At 40.4% G+C, this 15,281-nt stretch overlaps 1 protein-coding gene across 1 annotated transcript in view; it reads left to right on the top strand.

The window, feature by feature from the left end:
* Positions 1–9,722, top strand: part of DLGAP2 (DLG associated protein 2) — a 109,609-nt gene extending 99,887 nt beyond the window's left edge. Inside the window, exon 11 of the mRNA XM_040599140.1 lies at positions 2,191–9,722. Coding sequence (XP_040455074.1) covers positions 2,191–2,409 — 219 coding nt within the window. The 3' untranslated portion in view covers positions 2,410–9,722. The remainder of the gene's footprint in view (positions 1–2,190) is intronic.
* The last annotated feature ends 5,559 nt before the right edge of the window (positions 9,723–15,281 follow it).

The following is a 15,281-nucleotide window of genomic DNA, read 5'->3' as shown; positions in this document are numbered from 1 at the left end:
TGTGAGGGGTTTTCTTTTTAACAATGTTGAGCTGAATTGTATAACAAATAAAATGGGGTTTGCTAAGTTAGTCCACTCCGTAACACTTTTGTTCAAGTTATTTGGATTCACATTCTAAAGTCTGGCACTGAAAGGTGTTCTGATTAAATAAGACTGAGGACAATAGCCTGAGAAATCAATCAAGGTAAACTTGGTGCTCTGGTACATTTGGGGCAGCTCAGACCTGAGCACTACAGTGTTTGATCTGTCCTGCACAACAGCAGATACTAGAACAGGAGTGAGATAAAAGCATGTGGCAGAGCACAGCGCAGGTCGTACTAAAGCTTGGCCCACCAAAGTCTGGGGGGCAGAGAGTACTTCTGGCAAACTGCCTGCACCTCTGCCCTGCAACTCCACCACCTGGGAGACACCCTGGCCATGATGCTTGCAAACAAAAGGTGGCACATGGCCCGTGAAAGCAATGTAATTCTGAAACTGCCCTTCCCCTTTCCTAGAGCTCCGTCCCTCACCTTGATTATCCCACTATCCTTGCCGATTATTGTATCAGTCAGATGAAGAGAGCATTTGGTTTGAGTCAGTACTGTTGGCCTCAGGTGAATACTTGTTTGGTTTGGGAGGAACTAGGAGGCATTTTGACAACTCTTTCATTTCTTCATGCTCCTCTTGGATTTTAATTTTCAGCCAACTGGTTGGTGGATGGTGAGTTTGCAACTCTTGCTTACTAGTGACAACTGGAAGTAAGAAATTATTGTAGTGACAGCAACAGCAATGTTCCTAAGAGGGAAAAAACTAAGAGTGGAAAGGGGAAAAAAATAGATGGGACAACAGGAATGGAGCACTTATGTTCCTGGCTGAAAACAGAAAATTAAAAAAAAAAAGACTGGAAGAGCTAGCTGTCATGGGGAATAGCATCTTAAGCTGCTGCACTGTTCCTGTTGAGATGAGAATGTAGAACTGTGTTCTTAAATAACCTTAGTTATTTAGTCTTGGCTAATGTATTTTGGTAGTAACTCAGAATTCGTTAAAAAAAAAAAAAAAAAAAAGACCAAACAATGAAGAGTCAGTAAACCATAGGTGCATCAATTCAGTTTTTGTATTATTTGAATCCCGCTGTGCATTGAATTAACTGTGTTCTCCATAAGGAACAGCCCATACTCTGGACTATTACTTTAAATGATAATGCAGAATGATGGCTCATAATAACCATACTATATATATGAAGTCGTGGAGTCTCTGTCTTTGGGGCTGCTCTGTCCAGTGCTAAATATGATGTTGAAGAACCTACTTTAACTTCAAAGTTGCATGTAATTTCAAGTGGGCTTTGAATGGGGGTTGTATGAGATCACCTTCACAGGTCACTTCCATTCTAAAATGTTGTATTATTCTGTGATGCTACGTTATCTTTTTAAGGCCTTTATATGATACTTCATGGCCTCTAAATGGAGTAAAATACCAATTTCACACTTGAAAACAGTGCTTGATTTAAAACCTGCAGAGCAATTTACAGCAACTTTGGTACCAAAATCTACTGATTCTCACTTGATAATTTGATAATTCTTCAGTATAATTTTCTTTAAAATGGTCCAGGCTGGCAAGCAGAACAATTAGCGCTATATTCTCTCTCTGATTGCTGCTTGCTTGTTTCCATTTAGCAATTCATGGAGGAGACTAAACTAATAGACATGTATATACAGCTGCTATCTCAAATCCAGCTGAGGCTAAACTCAGTGTGATTAATTTCATTAAAAATCCTGTCCTGCTAATCTTAGACAGTCTTTTCACTTGATCATACCACGCAGATGCGCTGAATTCTTATTGGAGAGCCAGTATGTGTTTCTGTTTATACTGAATGTAATAATGTGTCAGCTAAAACTAAGCAAATGCCTAGGAAAGTGCGGTACGCAGATTGCATGTGCAGGGGACCTGCAAGGACAGTGGAAGGAAGCGTAGTCTTTTTTTAAGGCACAGGACTGCAGAATTTGTAATGGTTGCTGAAACAACATGGTTTTGTCAGTGTCCCTGGTGTGGATAGCTATTCATGTAATCCATTAGCCAGCTGATTGGAGAGCACAAATTGAGCATGCCTGATGTATGTAAGCAGTATTTTGCATTTCATGTCTTCAATTTGCATGCTCTGCTGACAGTACCTGCCGCACATAGTTCACCCTCAGTTTTAATACCCTGTTGCAGGAAGAAAGAAAGGTTCCTCCTCCTGTACCAAAGAAGCCCCCAAAAGGAAAATTCCCTATCACAAGAGAAAAATCTCTGGACCTACCTGACAGACAGCGACAAGAAGCTAGAAGACGGCTAATGGCTGCTAAGAGAGCAGCCTCTTTCCGACAGAATTCAGCCACAGAGCGTGCAGACAGCATTGAGATATATATCCCAGAGGCTCAAACCCGGCTTTAAAGACAGAATGCTGCAGTTCCTTTTTTAAACAAAATGCTTGTACAGTTTGTCACTTACCTGGTAATTTTTGTCTCATTCTCTCCACTAAATATGCCCTTGCTGTTGTGTTCTTTGTGCCATAAGCACAGTGGAATGCTTTTGATTTCCTCAGAATTTGCTGAGCTCACCGCAAGAACGACTTCTTTTTGTATTTATTGTCTGACTTACAATCAGCTACAATGGATAGGGCTTGTCGAGACCTGACTTATCCAATATATTCTCAGAGGACAACAAGAAACACCTCTTGAGATGGAACCCAGCTTACTTTTTTGTTATTTATATTTTTATAAAACATGTGATAATTAGGGATAAGAATAACAAACTATAAATGGGTGCATCTCACCATTCACTAGAGGCATTAGCTAATCCAAGTAGAAGGTGCTACAAATGTTAAGAGCAGGAAAGAAAGAACCCATTTATCTCTCTGACCTCCAGTTTCTTTTCCTAGAACCCAGCTAACATATTTACCCACGTGCTCTGCCACTCTTCTCATCTTTGTTACTGCAAAATAACATTAGGCCTCTCATGTCATGTCAAGTTTCTGGAGATGAACAGGGATATCCAGCCACTAAAACTCCAAAGTTCGTCAGAAACCAAGAAGCATACAAGTCTGGTGGTGGTGGGAATGCCCACTGAGAAACGTTTGCTGTTAGCAGTATAACGACACTCTGAAACGTAAGCAAAATTATAATGCAAGAGGACTTGAGTGATGGGTGAAAGGAAAACGGAAGCCTTAAAAAGTTAGACCTTCTGTAGCAAGATGTGTAAAGAAAAAGTTATACTCGCTCCTTTGGAACACTCATTGCATTTTTAACTGTTCTTTTACATGTTAACATTTATTTTATAAACCTTCTCTCTTTCATTTCAAGAGCTGTGCTACATATAATATTTCAAACTCTCAAAATGCTCTATCAATTGAGTTTCCAGGGTATCCTTGAGAAAAAAAATATCTTGCTTGTTTAAAATGCCAGTTGTGATGTTGTAAACAGTTTAAGAAATATGAATGTGAGTGGTAAGTATATCTAAGTTTAAATGGTTATGTTAAGGTAAAGGTGAACTGTGGTTTACAGTTGTTTTTTTGGGATTTTTTAGAACTATTTTTCTATGCACTATCATTTACAGCAAGAATAAGCTTCTTGCTTGCTTCAGACATAAAAAAAACACTACCCCATGACTCAAGAGATAAGTGATTGCCAGCCATGGAATATAAGGAAAATAATATATTTTCAAGCCTCGCATTGTCAAGAGAGAAGTGGTAACTACCACAGTCAAGAGGCTTTAATTTAAAACAAATTCAGACAGAATTATCCCACTTCACCTACCTTCCAGAGCCAACTGAGCAACCCAGCACTTAGAAGTCTTCAGGTGAAGACGCAATAAGATGAGTAACCCACAGCCCCTGATTCTAAGGTCTGAATCCTACTGAACACTACTTTAGGTCAAAACAGTTGGAACCCAGTGAGACAGACAGCCCCAACTACTGCATCCCCTGTTTACCTGCTTTAACAAATGCAATGTATTTAGCCATAGGCAGAACAGCTATTTAATTATACTCGAGCACTTTGGTTCTTCACCTGATGAGCACTTTAAATCCAAATCCCATTCACCCTGCAGCCTGATGGATGACTGGAAACATGACGTATCATAGGTTATGCAGATCTGACATTGCTTCAAATCTGTTTTCTTTTGGGGGTTTTTTTGTTTTTCTTTTTCCTTCTCTTTTTCCTACAGTGTGTAGTATTAAGCATGAGTTCTGTCTTTGGAGCACAGCTGATAAAGCATGTTTAGCTTCAAGATATGAATCTTTAGAGATGAAGTTTTGAGCAGTTTCTGTGAGGAGAAAACCCTGTAAATTGAGCCTGATATCTGGTATATACTTTACCAAATAGCCTTAATCTGTATTTGGAAGCAAAAACCAAGACGAATGTATAACCTTCAAAAATGCAAAAAAAAAAAAAAAAAAATATATATCCCTGAAATATTCTTCTATAGATGAAAACATTATATTTCCCATCCCCTGTGTTTTCAAGGCGTTTTCTATTAAGGAAAGAACTGAATGCTAGGTAGTGTACAGTATTGATGCTACTTCCTATATTTGTTGTTTTTTAAATAAAAAGGTACCTGCAGACATTGGCATCTTTAGTCTTGAAGAGTGATGTCTTATTTAAAATGGAGCTGCTGATTAGAAATGTCCACACACAACTAAAGCCAGTGTCTTTCCTAGTTTTAAAATAGAGACACGCACCTATACAAATATATATGGCAGCTGATACATTTTATGTAATTTTCCTGTACACTTCAAGGAGAAATCACACTTGACTTACTCGCTTGAAAACCCGCACCTGCAGCAACAGGTCTTGCGATTATGACAAGTTGTATTTGATCCTGCCAGTTATCAGACTTTATAAAGACAAATTTAAAAACAACGGGTTACTGGTAAGCTTAGATCCCAGCTGACCTAATAAAGCTGACCTGGAGCAGTTCATAGAAGCCTTTAATTTTAGAATCATATTTTGATAAGTTTTTTGATATTTTAAAATTTTATTGGATGTTCTCAGGCAAAAATAAGCCTGCATGAATGACACCAACCCTGTATTTTACATTTCCCACGCCATTACAAAAAAATGTTCAATATAAGCTTTTGGATGATTTGCGTTTGTTCCACTTTTGTTCAAAAAAAAAAAAAAAAAAGAAGACTCAAAAGTAAACTAGATGCCTACTGAAGAACCTGATAATATGTTATCTGTGCATGTTACATTCAAAGTGCAATATTTATTAAATTACTGTACAGGTAACATTCTATCATTAAAGGCAAATAAGCCATTTCTATTTACATATTGTAAATCTGGTTAGTTTAGAAAAATAACGTTATGCTTATCATACTTGTGTTGCAAATAAATCAAAGTAAAATTGCCTCAGTCCCTGACATGGGAAACACAGCATGTGGTATCTTAATAAACGTATAAACAGATCAATTGTAATCTGACCCCACATCACAAAAATAAAATTCAGTTACAAAACCAACATAGGAGGAACATAAATAAACATAAAGATAGAAAGTGGAATGCTTTCTACTTAGAGACTTCATGAGGTAAACCCACACAGAACAGCTGGATATAGCAAAATAGTTTAGTCTTTAATTAAATACTAATTGGACTAATATTTAATTTAACAGATGAAAATTATAGGAAGTGTCTCTTCATTTCTTCATTGCCTGTAAAACACAAGTATAATAAACAGATTCTGAAAATTTAAATAAAGAAAAAGACCTGACTGGTAAAATTGTTAATATTCACCATACTTATTTTTGCTTTGTATATTTTTTTAGACTTGAAATTCTTTGTAAATTGGTGAAGTACATTATGAAGTGTTTTATTATTTCATGTTGACCTGATTAGAATGGCCTTTGACAGTGTGCAAAGACTAATAATGATGTAAAATTTAATACCAAAAAATGACATTTTAATTCATGCTTAAACCTTGTCACTATGTTAGATTTGAGATCAACCAGGAAGGAATTAAAGCGTGCATAAGAAAGTGTGTGGATTTCATATATATATATGTAAAATACATTTCATATAATGGAAATTATTTGTTTTAAACTAAGCCCATGTCCTGCCGTATCAGTAAATTAGTACTCTACTTTCATCTCCTTCAGCACTGCATCTAGTATGAAGTGAGGGAACGTTTGGTCGTTGGGTGGTTTTGCAAGGAAAAGAAAAAGCCACTACGTGACGATGTGCTGTGCGTGGCCCGCAGATTGCTCGTGCCCTGCTGGAGCCGTGCCCTGGAGGCTCCTGGCCCCGTGGCACCCTCGGGCAGCACCGCCGCTCCATGCCCGGTCCTCCCCCAGCCCCCCTGCGCCCAGGGCGGCGAGCCTCCAGATCAGCCCATCTCAGCCCTTTGCGTTCAGGGCCTTGAGCCTGCCCTGCCTGCTCGTGGGTTTGATGCCTTCCTCGGCATTCCAGCGTTGGTGCCCGTGCCAGGGGGCACACGCGAGGCTGACCCATGGAGTGCCGCGTTGTGCATGTTAATTTGAAGTCTAAAGCTGGTGTGCAGCTCCAGGTGTCAAGCTGTGTGCATGGATGAGCTGTAAAATCCTGCGTAGCAGGAGCCTCAGTACTAGACAGAGAGCTGAAGTGAAACGTGAAGCAGCGTTCTTCCTGCTACTGTTCCCAGAGCATCTTACAGTGCAGTGATACCACCTGCAAACTGCATTTGAGGTGAAGAATATCAGCAAACCCTTTAATGTCTAGAGAGGGGCTTCCTGGCGTATAACAGGTTGACACATTCATACAGTGCCTTTCATCCAGAAGGATCTCCAAGCACTTTATTAGCCGACTCACAAACTCCAGGCTGGGCTGCAGCTGGGGCGGGTTACCCTGCCCATGGTCGCCTGGTGAGCCAGACCGGCGGGACACTGGGGGTCTCCTGCCTGTCCCCACCCTGCCGGGGAGTTTCTTTCCACACCACCCTCCCAGCACCTGGGAGGACCCTTACAGTACAAGCCTGTGCCAAAGGAGAAGCAAAGACTTGCTGAACCAAGAGGACAACCTGTGCCAAGCAGAGGCCAGGGCAATGCTCATACCATCCTTCCAGGGTGTAGGCAGGGAATGAAGAGCATCAAATTAAGTTTCCAGAACAATCTCTGCTTTTTCTGTTCGTGACGATGGCAGTGAAGGTCCCCACGGTGGAGGAGCTCCCCTGAGAGGGGCTGCAGGAGAGCCCTGGCCAGTGCCAGGCGCAGGGGCTGATGGCACCTGCAGCTGAGTCCCCTTGGTCGGGGATCTTCACAAGTCTCTCCTGCACAAGTGCATTCCCCCGCCGGCTCTCCTAGCGGAAGAGAGCCATCTGGGGCACGTGCTGCAAGAGCAGCCCTCGAGCGCCCTGTTCTCTCCTCAGGGCTGCCCTCCAGCCGAGCTGACACGAGGCGTAACGTGGGGCACAGGACTTAGGCATAAGGCATATGCTTTGGTGTGGGCAGCTGCTCTTTACCAAGGCTCCAACCTTGAGGGTTCTTTGTGTGGCAGAGCGATGGGGACGCCTCTCTGCACTGGCAGGATCGGCAGAATAGAGACAGCCATCTCATACTGCAGATAACAGGAAGAGGATACATATATACGTACATGTATATCTGCAACAATTTTTCGGTGTCGTGGTCCCAGACAGGTGTACCCGAGAACCACAGTCAGCACTCATTCCTGGAGACCGTGCCGCTTTCTTGCAGCTCAGCCTCAGTGCCGACAGCTGGGGCAGGGTCACTGCCTCGTGCGGCCTCACGGCCCATCTGCAGCTATTCACCGTGTTCATCTCCAGGGACCATCTTTTGGGAACAGCTGTTTTTTATGGCACAGTCATATGCATACACTGACTCCTGGCAGGAATTAAGCACTCTGTATACACAGAAACCGCTTAATTTATCTCTGAAATGCAGCTACCTCTATGGTGTAATGCTGCAGCTGTTTAACTACATAATAGGCTGTTCAGGACAGCACGTATAAAACCAAAATTGAAATGGAAACTTGCCCAAAAGAGAATTTGGCCAGCATGTTTAGGCTGATTCAGCTCCTCTTAACAAAATAAAATTCTAATAGCTGCAAGAGGCCATGGCACTCGTTATATCTAAAAACGATATTCCAGGTCCTTTCTCATTAAATGCATATCGCATTTAATAAATGATGATCACAGAAGAAGACTGCATGTTCGCAGTCCCACCTGTCCACACCTGGGTGTTTCTCCCATTACCCTTCATTGCTGAAGCAGAACTGGGCCTTTGAAGTCAGATTGCAGATAATGTAAATCAGTATGTCTAACGGCTTGCTCTTTAACTGAGCAAACACAGAACAGTTTTCATCAGCTGGCAATTTTATCTTCTATTTTATTAGGGCCAAATCGTTGTTTTTCTAAATTCGTTTTGTTGGACAGGATTTTTTACTTCTGTAGTACAAAACCATGAATATTTTCACCTGAGTTTAAGAGAGAGGGAGGTTTATTTGAAGCTGTGGTCATTATTCACCAACACAGTCCGTTAGCGGGGATTTCTCTTCTCCTTCTCTTACTCTTCTTTCATTCAACACAGCATTTCCTAAAGCTGAACTGTCATACAAGTTTCTTCTTTGTGAGATGAATTATTATGGAGCTTTGGGCTAAGTTCTGCTCTCAGTTGTGTTAGAATCAATGCTAAGAAACTGAAATCAGAAAGAAATGCCAGAGTTGGATCGGCATACTTCAGATCAGTATCTGACTCCGCAGGCCCTGCTGAGGTAGGCAGGAATCATTGTTCAAGTTCGTGAGTGTGTAATTACCTTGCAGAATATAGTTCTTCCTTGAAAGGGGAAGGTAGGTCACCATCAAGCAGAGGGCTTGGCAGTAGGTTCGAGTCTGACAATAGTCCTTACAAAGAAATACGAGCTTTGTTTATAACTCCCCGTGGAATCCACATGCTCATATCCATGCTTTGATTTACCCTTTGGAGGTCTAATAGTATGGCCATCTCATCTGAAAAGGGCTCAGCATGTATGTATTCTTTATTTCAATTTATATATTAATTTCTTGAATTAAGAAAATCTCCCTTTCAAGTAGCCTGACTTATACTGCTCTAGACCTGTTCTTTCCTGAAGAAAAGCCACTATGACTCTGCAGGATTTTCTGTACAGAGACAAAACTCATACTTTCATTTACCATGTGACATGCCAAAATAATCAAGTGTGGCCTAAGGACTAAATTAAATGCCTCCTATAGAATTTCAAGGAATGTTAGAACCAGGAAACTAGCTGTTTAGTTATCATTAAAAGTATATATAAATATATATAAATATATATATACATAAGAAATCATATCAACAATGAGGATGAACTGAGTGCCAAATATTGACCATCTGTATAAAGCTACACTTCACTAGAATTAAACTATTTTATGTAATTCTCTTTCTCATGCTTTTATGGTTCTTTTGATAAATTCTATTTAGTAGCATGCAGGATACCTAAATTGAATGTACAGTATGTTGTTTCATTGCTACAATAATTTCTCGCTTCTCAGTAATATCTTCTTTACCAGAATGTTATTTGTTACTTTGGAGACATATTTGAGAATTGCTTTATTATTGAGTTATTCTTTTTTCATGGTTCTCTACTCACCTCCAGCTGATTGTAAGAAAATGTGCTTCACTATTTTGCCCCATGGCTCTTTTATGAAGCTGCCTCTTTCAATTGGTTTATGTATTGTTTATGTTCATCTCCTGTAAATAATTCTGCAATTAAATTTTTTGAGAAAAATAGAGTACACTCTTTATTACATTTTAAATTTTGCATTAGTTCAAATATGCCATTTCCAATCAGACAATCTGTAGACCACTCTATTACTTTAGACATGTAGCCTTTTGAGTGTCAGGAAATTAATTTTCAGTAAAATAATTTTGATAGGATTTTATCTGAATTCAAAGGAAGATATGTTGAAAATCTGAAGGAACTTGGCAAATAATGGAATAAGCTATGCAATGCTATCGGTATGTTTTGATTTGTAGTCATTAATACTATAGGTATAGAGCATCATGCACCGATTTTGAATCAGACCATTGTGTGTCATTATCAGAAAGAATAATAGCCTCTTTTGTGTGTAAAACATCCAAAACTGGATTATTTGTAAACAGTCATTACTGGGCAAAAGTAACTGAAAGAATTTGTTTTGGAAAGGTGAATCCTGAAGTGTCTCTGTGTTTGTTTTTTGCTGTTTGCAACAGAATATCAAAAAAAACCCTTTTAGCCCACTTTATGTTTTTCAGCTCCTTCCAGGGCAGACAATTCTCCTTCTGGGAATGGCTTTAGCATGCCAGCAGAAAATTTGATCAATACTTTGCATTGGCCACACTTCTTGATAAGACAAAAGCCATGGTAGGCGTGAAACAAAGATGTGTGAAGCCTCTGAGTCTAAACAAAGAAGGTACCAGAAATACTATGACAAATATGAATTTATCTGGCATAGGAAAGTGCTTCATTGCTTGAATCATTGGATTTTTATTGCTCATTTATTGTATATACTATTGTAACACCTAGGAGCCCTAGCTATGGACCAAGAAAACATTGTACATTTACAAAATGAAAATATTTCCTTTAACACAAAGAGTTTACAACCCAACCATTAGGTGAGAAACGTCGGATAGGAAGATACAGGAGAGAAACCAAGGGGAAAAGTGAGAAGCTATTAATTAAAATTAAGAGCAGTGCACCATCTCCGCAGCCCATCAGTTGTCAATTGTTTCATAGCCATCAGAAAAAGAGAGGATAATGAAGTGGTTTGGAAGATGCCCTCATGGATCTCTTTCCAAGAAGGGAGGGAGTCCAAGAAAGACGTTTGTTTGAAAATTTAGCACAGAGATGATTAATTTTGGCATCAACTGGCAGTGGAAGTTGACATCTCTATAATTAATGAATGATGCTAGGTACACCGTGGATAGGTGGCATACAAAGAAGCTGTGAAAGATCTTGCCAGTAAGACCAATAAAATTAAAGATTCGGTACCCTGCTGGCTCATTATTTGTGTAAAGGAATTTCCATCTTTAATACTTGTGATGCAAGGCTCAAAATTTTCCAGCTATCGGTCAGCAGTTCTGATGAAAGTGAAATTTAGAGAGGTCATTATAGTAGCTTAGTGCTTCTTTTTGTCTGTCTCCTAACAGCAGACATTACGAGCTAAAGCCTCACTCACAGCAGTTATGTACTGACACTTTACAACTCAGAAAGTTCTTGATCATGTCTAGGTGAAATTCCAATAACCATTTAGCTTGTCTTAGCCTTCATGAGTTTGCTAAAATAGGATGGTCCTTCCTGCAGTCTGGGAAGGATCTCAGGACTAACGAGTTGTACAGATGGTTGCGTGTCAGCCTTAGTATCATAGGAATACCCATATAAATGAGGACAGTCGTTGCTGATGAACTAGTAAGGTCAGTAAAGCTGCAGCGTAGATGTGGCATATTTTATTTCAATTGCTGAACCAAATAATCAGGTGCAGAGTTCTGGAATTAGCATATTTATCCCAGCTGAACTGCACTGACACTGGCAGTGGGTTTGTGGAAGGCTGTTATTGTTTTAACTGTGGCAGCACAGCTGAAGTGTGAAAATTCTGAAATGCAGACAAGTGCCTTACATAACCTATTGCAGCCCTAACACAATCCCTGGATAGACTCTGCTGTGAATTTTTAAACAATCATTGTATAAGTAGCTAGAGAATAATACGGTGATAAAAACTAGGCAACACTGATTTTCCAACATCCTCTAATGTCAACCAATTCAATTTTCTTCTTTGACAGGATGAATGGCCTAATGGATTAGGTAAAAACAGTGGGCTGTGATAGATCTTCACTCTATTAGGGCTTTTGATACCGTTCCAGTGTAAGACTTCTATATAAAACTAGGAAAATATTGTCCAAATAAAGTTGTTGTAAAATTAATTCCAATGCAGCTGAAAATATTATTTTAAATACACTTACCTCTTTGACCCATTGTGAAATCTGAAGGCCTTTTGAAGTGGGAGAGAAAGGGCGAATCTTAGGAAAATCTAACCTGTACTAGTACTAGTCAGTAATTTCCTTGACAGCTTTGATGATTTCTTGAAAAAGATAACATTCATTATTCATAGCATATGGACGTGACAGCAGTTCTATACAGGATATGATCACAATTCGCAGTGATCCCAAAAAACTAGACACACTTTCTAAATCCAATGTGATGTAATTCAGTGAAGAATAATGACAAAATGCGCTGCTGAAAGATGGGATCAAGCTCAGGCGTGACAGAATAACTGAGAAAAAGTAGAGCAAAGAAGATGCAGGCTGTGGTAGATCACAAGCTAAATGAGAGTCAACCTGATGCTAAATCAACACCAGCTAAATCACGTGCTCTTATGGAAAGGGGAAATCTAATAGTGAATATATTAGCATACCATTAAATTAGTGTGGCTTAACAAATCGTCGCGTAATCATCCATGCATACACAACCTTAAATTGTGGCGCACACACATTATTGGACTTGACATTGCAAGCCAAGCTAAAACAAATTACCCATGGAAAGAAGAAATCTTCAGATCCATAAAAATCAAACTTGGGTATCCAGGGCTTGTCTTCCTCCATCCAGGCTGCTCAGTGACAATCTGCATGGCCACTGCATTCTGCTGCATGTCAACTGTCTAAGGACTTGTAGCAGGCTGGGCCCCTTTCAGGACTTGGGTGGAGATCGTGCACATCTGTGCCCTAGGTCTGGACCACAGCAGGGCTGGGGCAGAGGGCAGGCTGCTTTTTGTGTGCTTGGCTGCCTGTCTTTAGGAACCAGACTGTCATGTTTGGGCAAGGGTGGGATCCAGACTCTCCAAATCTTGCTGTCTTCAACTTAGACTTGTCCACCCAAGTCCTGTCTGAGATGGCAGAAATTAGCCTCTGAATCTCAGGTAAATGCTCAAACACAAAATGATAACAAGTGAGACAGGCAGAAGCATTTCAAAATATCTAAAAGTGACACTGAATGACCGAGCCTTCAGTCGTGCCACTGACCAAGTGGCAAGCCAGATTCTGGGAATGTAGGGACATCTCCGGTATGCTGCAGAGAGGTTCTTAGTTCTATATGTCCAGTATGTCCAGTAGTAGAAAAGTTTTAGAGTATTAAATCCTCTTTTTGGAGGAATTGAGAAGCATGTGGAGAAAATTCAGAAGACCGTAACAAGGATTGTAAGAGATTTAGAAAGCATGACATAAGTGAACAGAGCTCAAAAATATGGATCAGGAAAAGACTGACTTGTTTTCAACAGAAAGAAGCTGTTATGAACTGTTAATGTGATTGTTTCCCCATTCCCTGGAAGGAGGTTGTTATTGTAATTAGCATAAAAGTCTAGCTTTGTTTTTTTCGTTTGGATAAGGGTAGTTAATCCTGGGAAAAAATTATTTAGCTCAAAGAGTCAATAATACAAGGTAGCAAGCCTACCCTGCGCAACCTACCTTGCAGATGTGTTCCCAGGTCAGGATGCTCTGGAAAGCCACAGGAGCCCTGTGTCCAGGCCGCATACGTGCTCTGAAAGGGATGTGCCCAGATCACCCGTCCACTCCTCCCACTTGACACAAGGTCCTATTTGTAAGCCACTGGCCATTTGCAAGTGTAACAGAGGTACTCACCTGCAGGTGCTGCACAGAGAACCATACCCCAGCTCTCCCCAGAAGGAGCGGGTGGCCAGGCAGGTGGACGTGAGAGGCAAGCCTGGACCACAGCCATAGCTGGTCCCCCAGCATCGCCCTGCTCACAGGTACCTCAGCTGGCCTCAGCACTCAAGTTGAGAGCTCAGGGTCATGGCAGGCTCCAGGCTTCTTCTCCTGTGTATTATGGGTCTGTCAGATCACAAAGGAATGAAGGGCCCTTCTTGAACAAAAGACCTTAATAATAAATAAAGGAATTGCAGAAAATTGGTGATAGTGCCCGAGTCAGCAATGTCCTTTCCTCAGTGTGAGGTTCATATCCCTTTTCTTTATTAGCAGGCACTCAGCTGCTTGAGATGCTGCAGTTAAGGGAAAAATCAAAAGAAAGTTTCTGCTCCACATGAGGAATAACATCACCTCAGCCTTTACCACTGAATGGAAGCTCAGAACCTGACCAGGTGTAGAAATAATTAATGTGCTCAGCCAACGCCTCCTAGAAAGTCCTTGTGGCTGTTATGTGGGTTTTGTATTCTTCAGGACCCATACCAACTCACCTGCACAGGTGTGAGTATTGAGGCAATATGTAAAAACACAGAGGGGCTTGCTTCTCAGAAGATGCCTGTGCACCCACGGTTGCCCTACATCAGGGGTCCTCAAACTTTTTAACCAGGGGCCGGCGCGTGGATGAAGTGGCAGGCGGTCATCTGCGGCTGCTTGGTTTCCCCCCAACCCCCGGCGGGGGGGTCTGTAAATACCAGGGGCCGGATTGAGGATCCTGGGGGGGCGTATCCAGCCCACGGGCCGTAGTTTGAGGGCCCCTGCACTATGCGGTTTGCCTCCTTGCAACCGAACGCCATCACAGTCATTGCAGAGCTTGGCGCTGAAATATTTGAGGAGGACAGGGCTTAGGTCAATGGAATGGAAAATAATGACAAATCAATTTAAATGCAGATCCTTGCGAAGTATATGATAATAGACTGCTTCAAACAAATTTTAAAAGGAAATTAGCTTTGGTAAAAAAATCAAGGATTCTAAGCATTAAAAAGTGACATAAACCCAATCATAATAGAGGTGATAAATCAGTTTTGCCAGATAGGAAATAAATCATGAGTGAACAGTAAGGGAAACAGATGAACGTTATGCTTGGGGGTTTTAATATGTCAAAATAAATTTTGTAAAATATTTATAAATTTATGAAGCATTGCCACATCTTAGAAAAAAGCTGGTATTTAGAATTTTATGAATGTTTATATTTATATATTTGTATGAGTTTGTGTGGCTTTGTATGTGTGTATGTATATATATACATATATATATGTATATATACAATATGTATGTATATATTTATCCATACAGAAATAAAAGAGGATCAACTTTAAACTTTATATACATTTACTTTTTTTTAAATAGCAAAAAATTGTATTTGGTTTTGTTTGTGCATGTCTGAATCTTGAGATAAAACCATTTGCTTGTCTAAGTCACAGAAAGAGGAAGCTGAAAAGAAGGGTGAGGAGAACAGGGCTGAGGAAAGGGAAAACCTATAGACCGAAACAAACATAAATGCTGTATTCTTTATTCTTTGCTTATTAGGGATATATGATTACTTTAGCTGATTTGAAACACAATTTTAACCATGATTCTGCTTCAGGGTGAAAAATCA

Source organism: Falco naumanni, chromosome 6 (genome assembly GCF_017639655.2).
Source record: "Falco naumanni isolate bFalNau1 chromosome 6, bFalNau1.pat, whole genome shotgun sequence".
Lineage (NCBI taxonomy): Eukaryota > Metazoa > Chordata > Aves > Falconiformes > Falconidae > Falco > Falco naumanni.
This window is presented reverse-complemented; position numbering and strand designations above follow the sequence as displayed.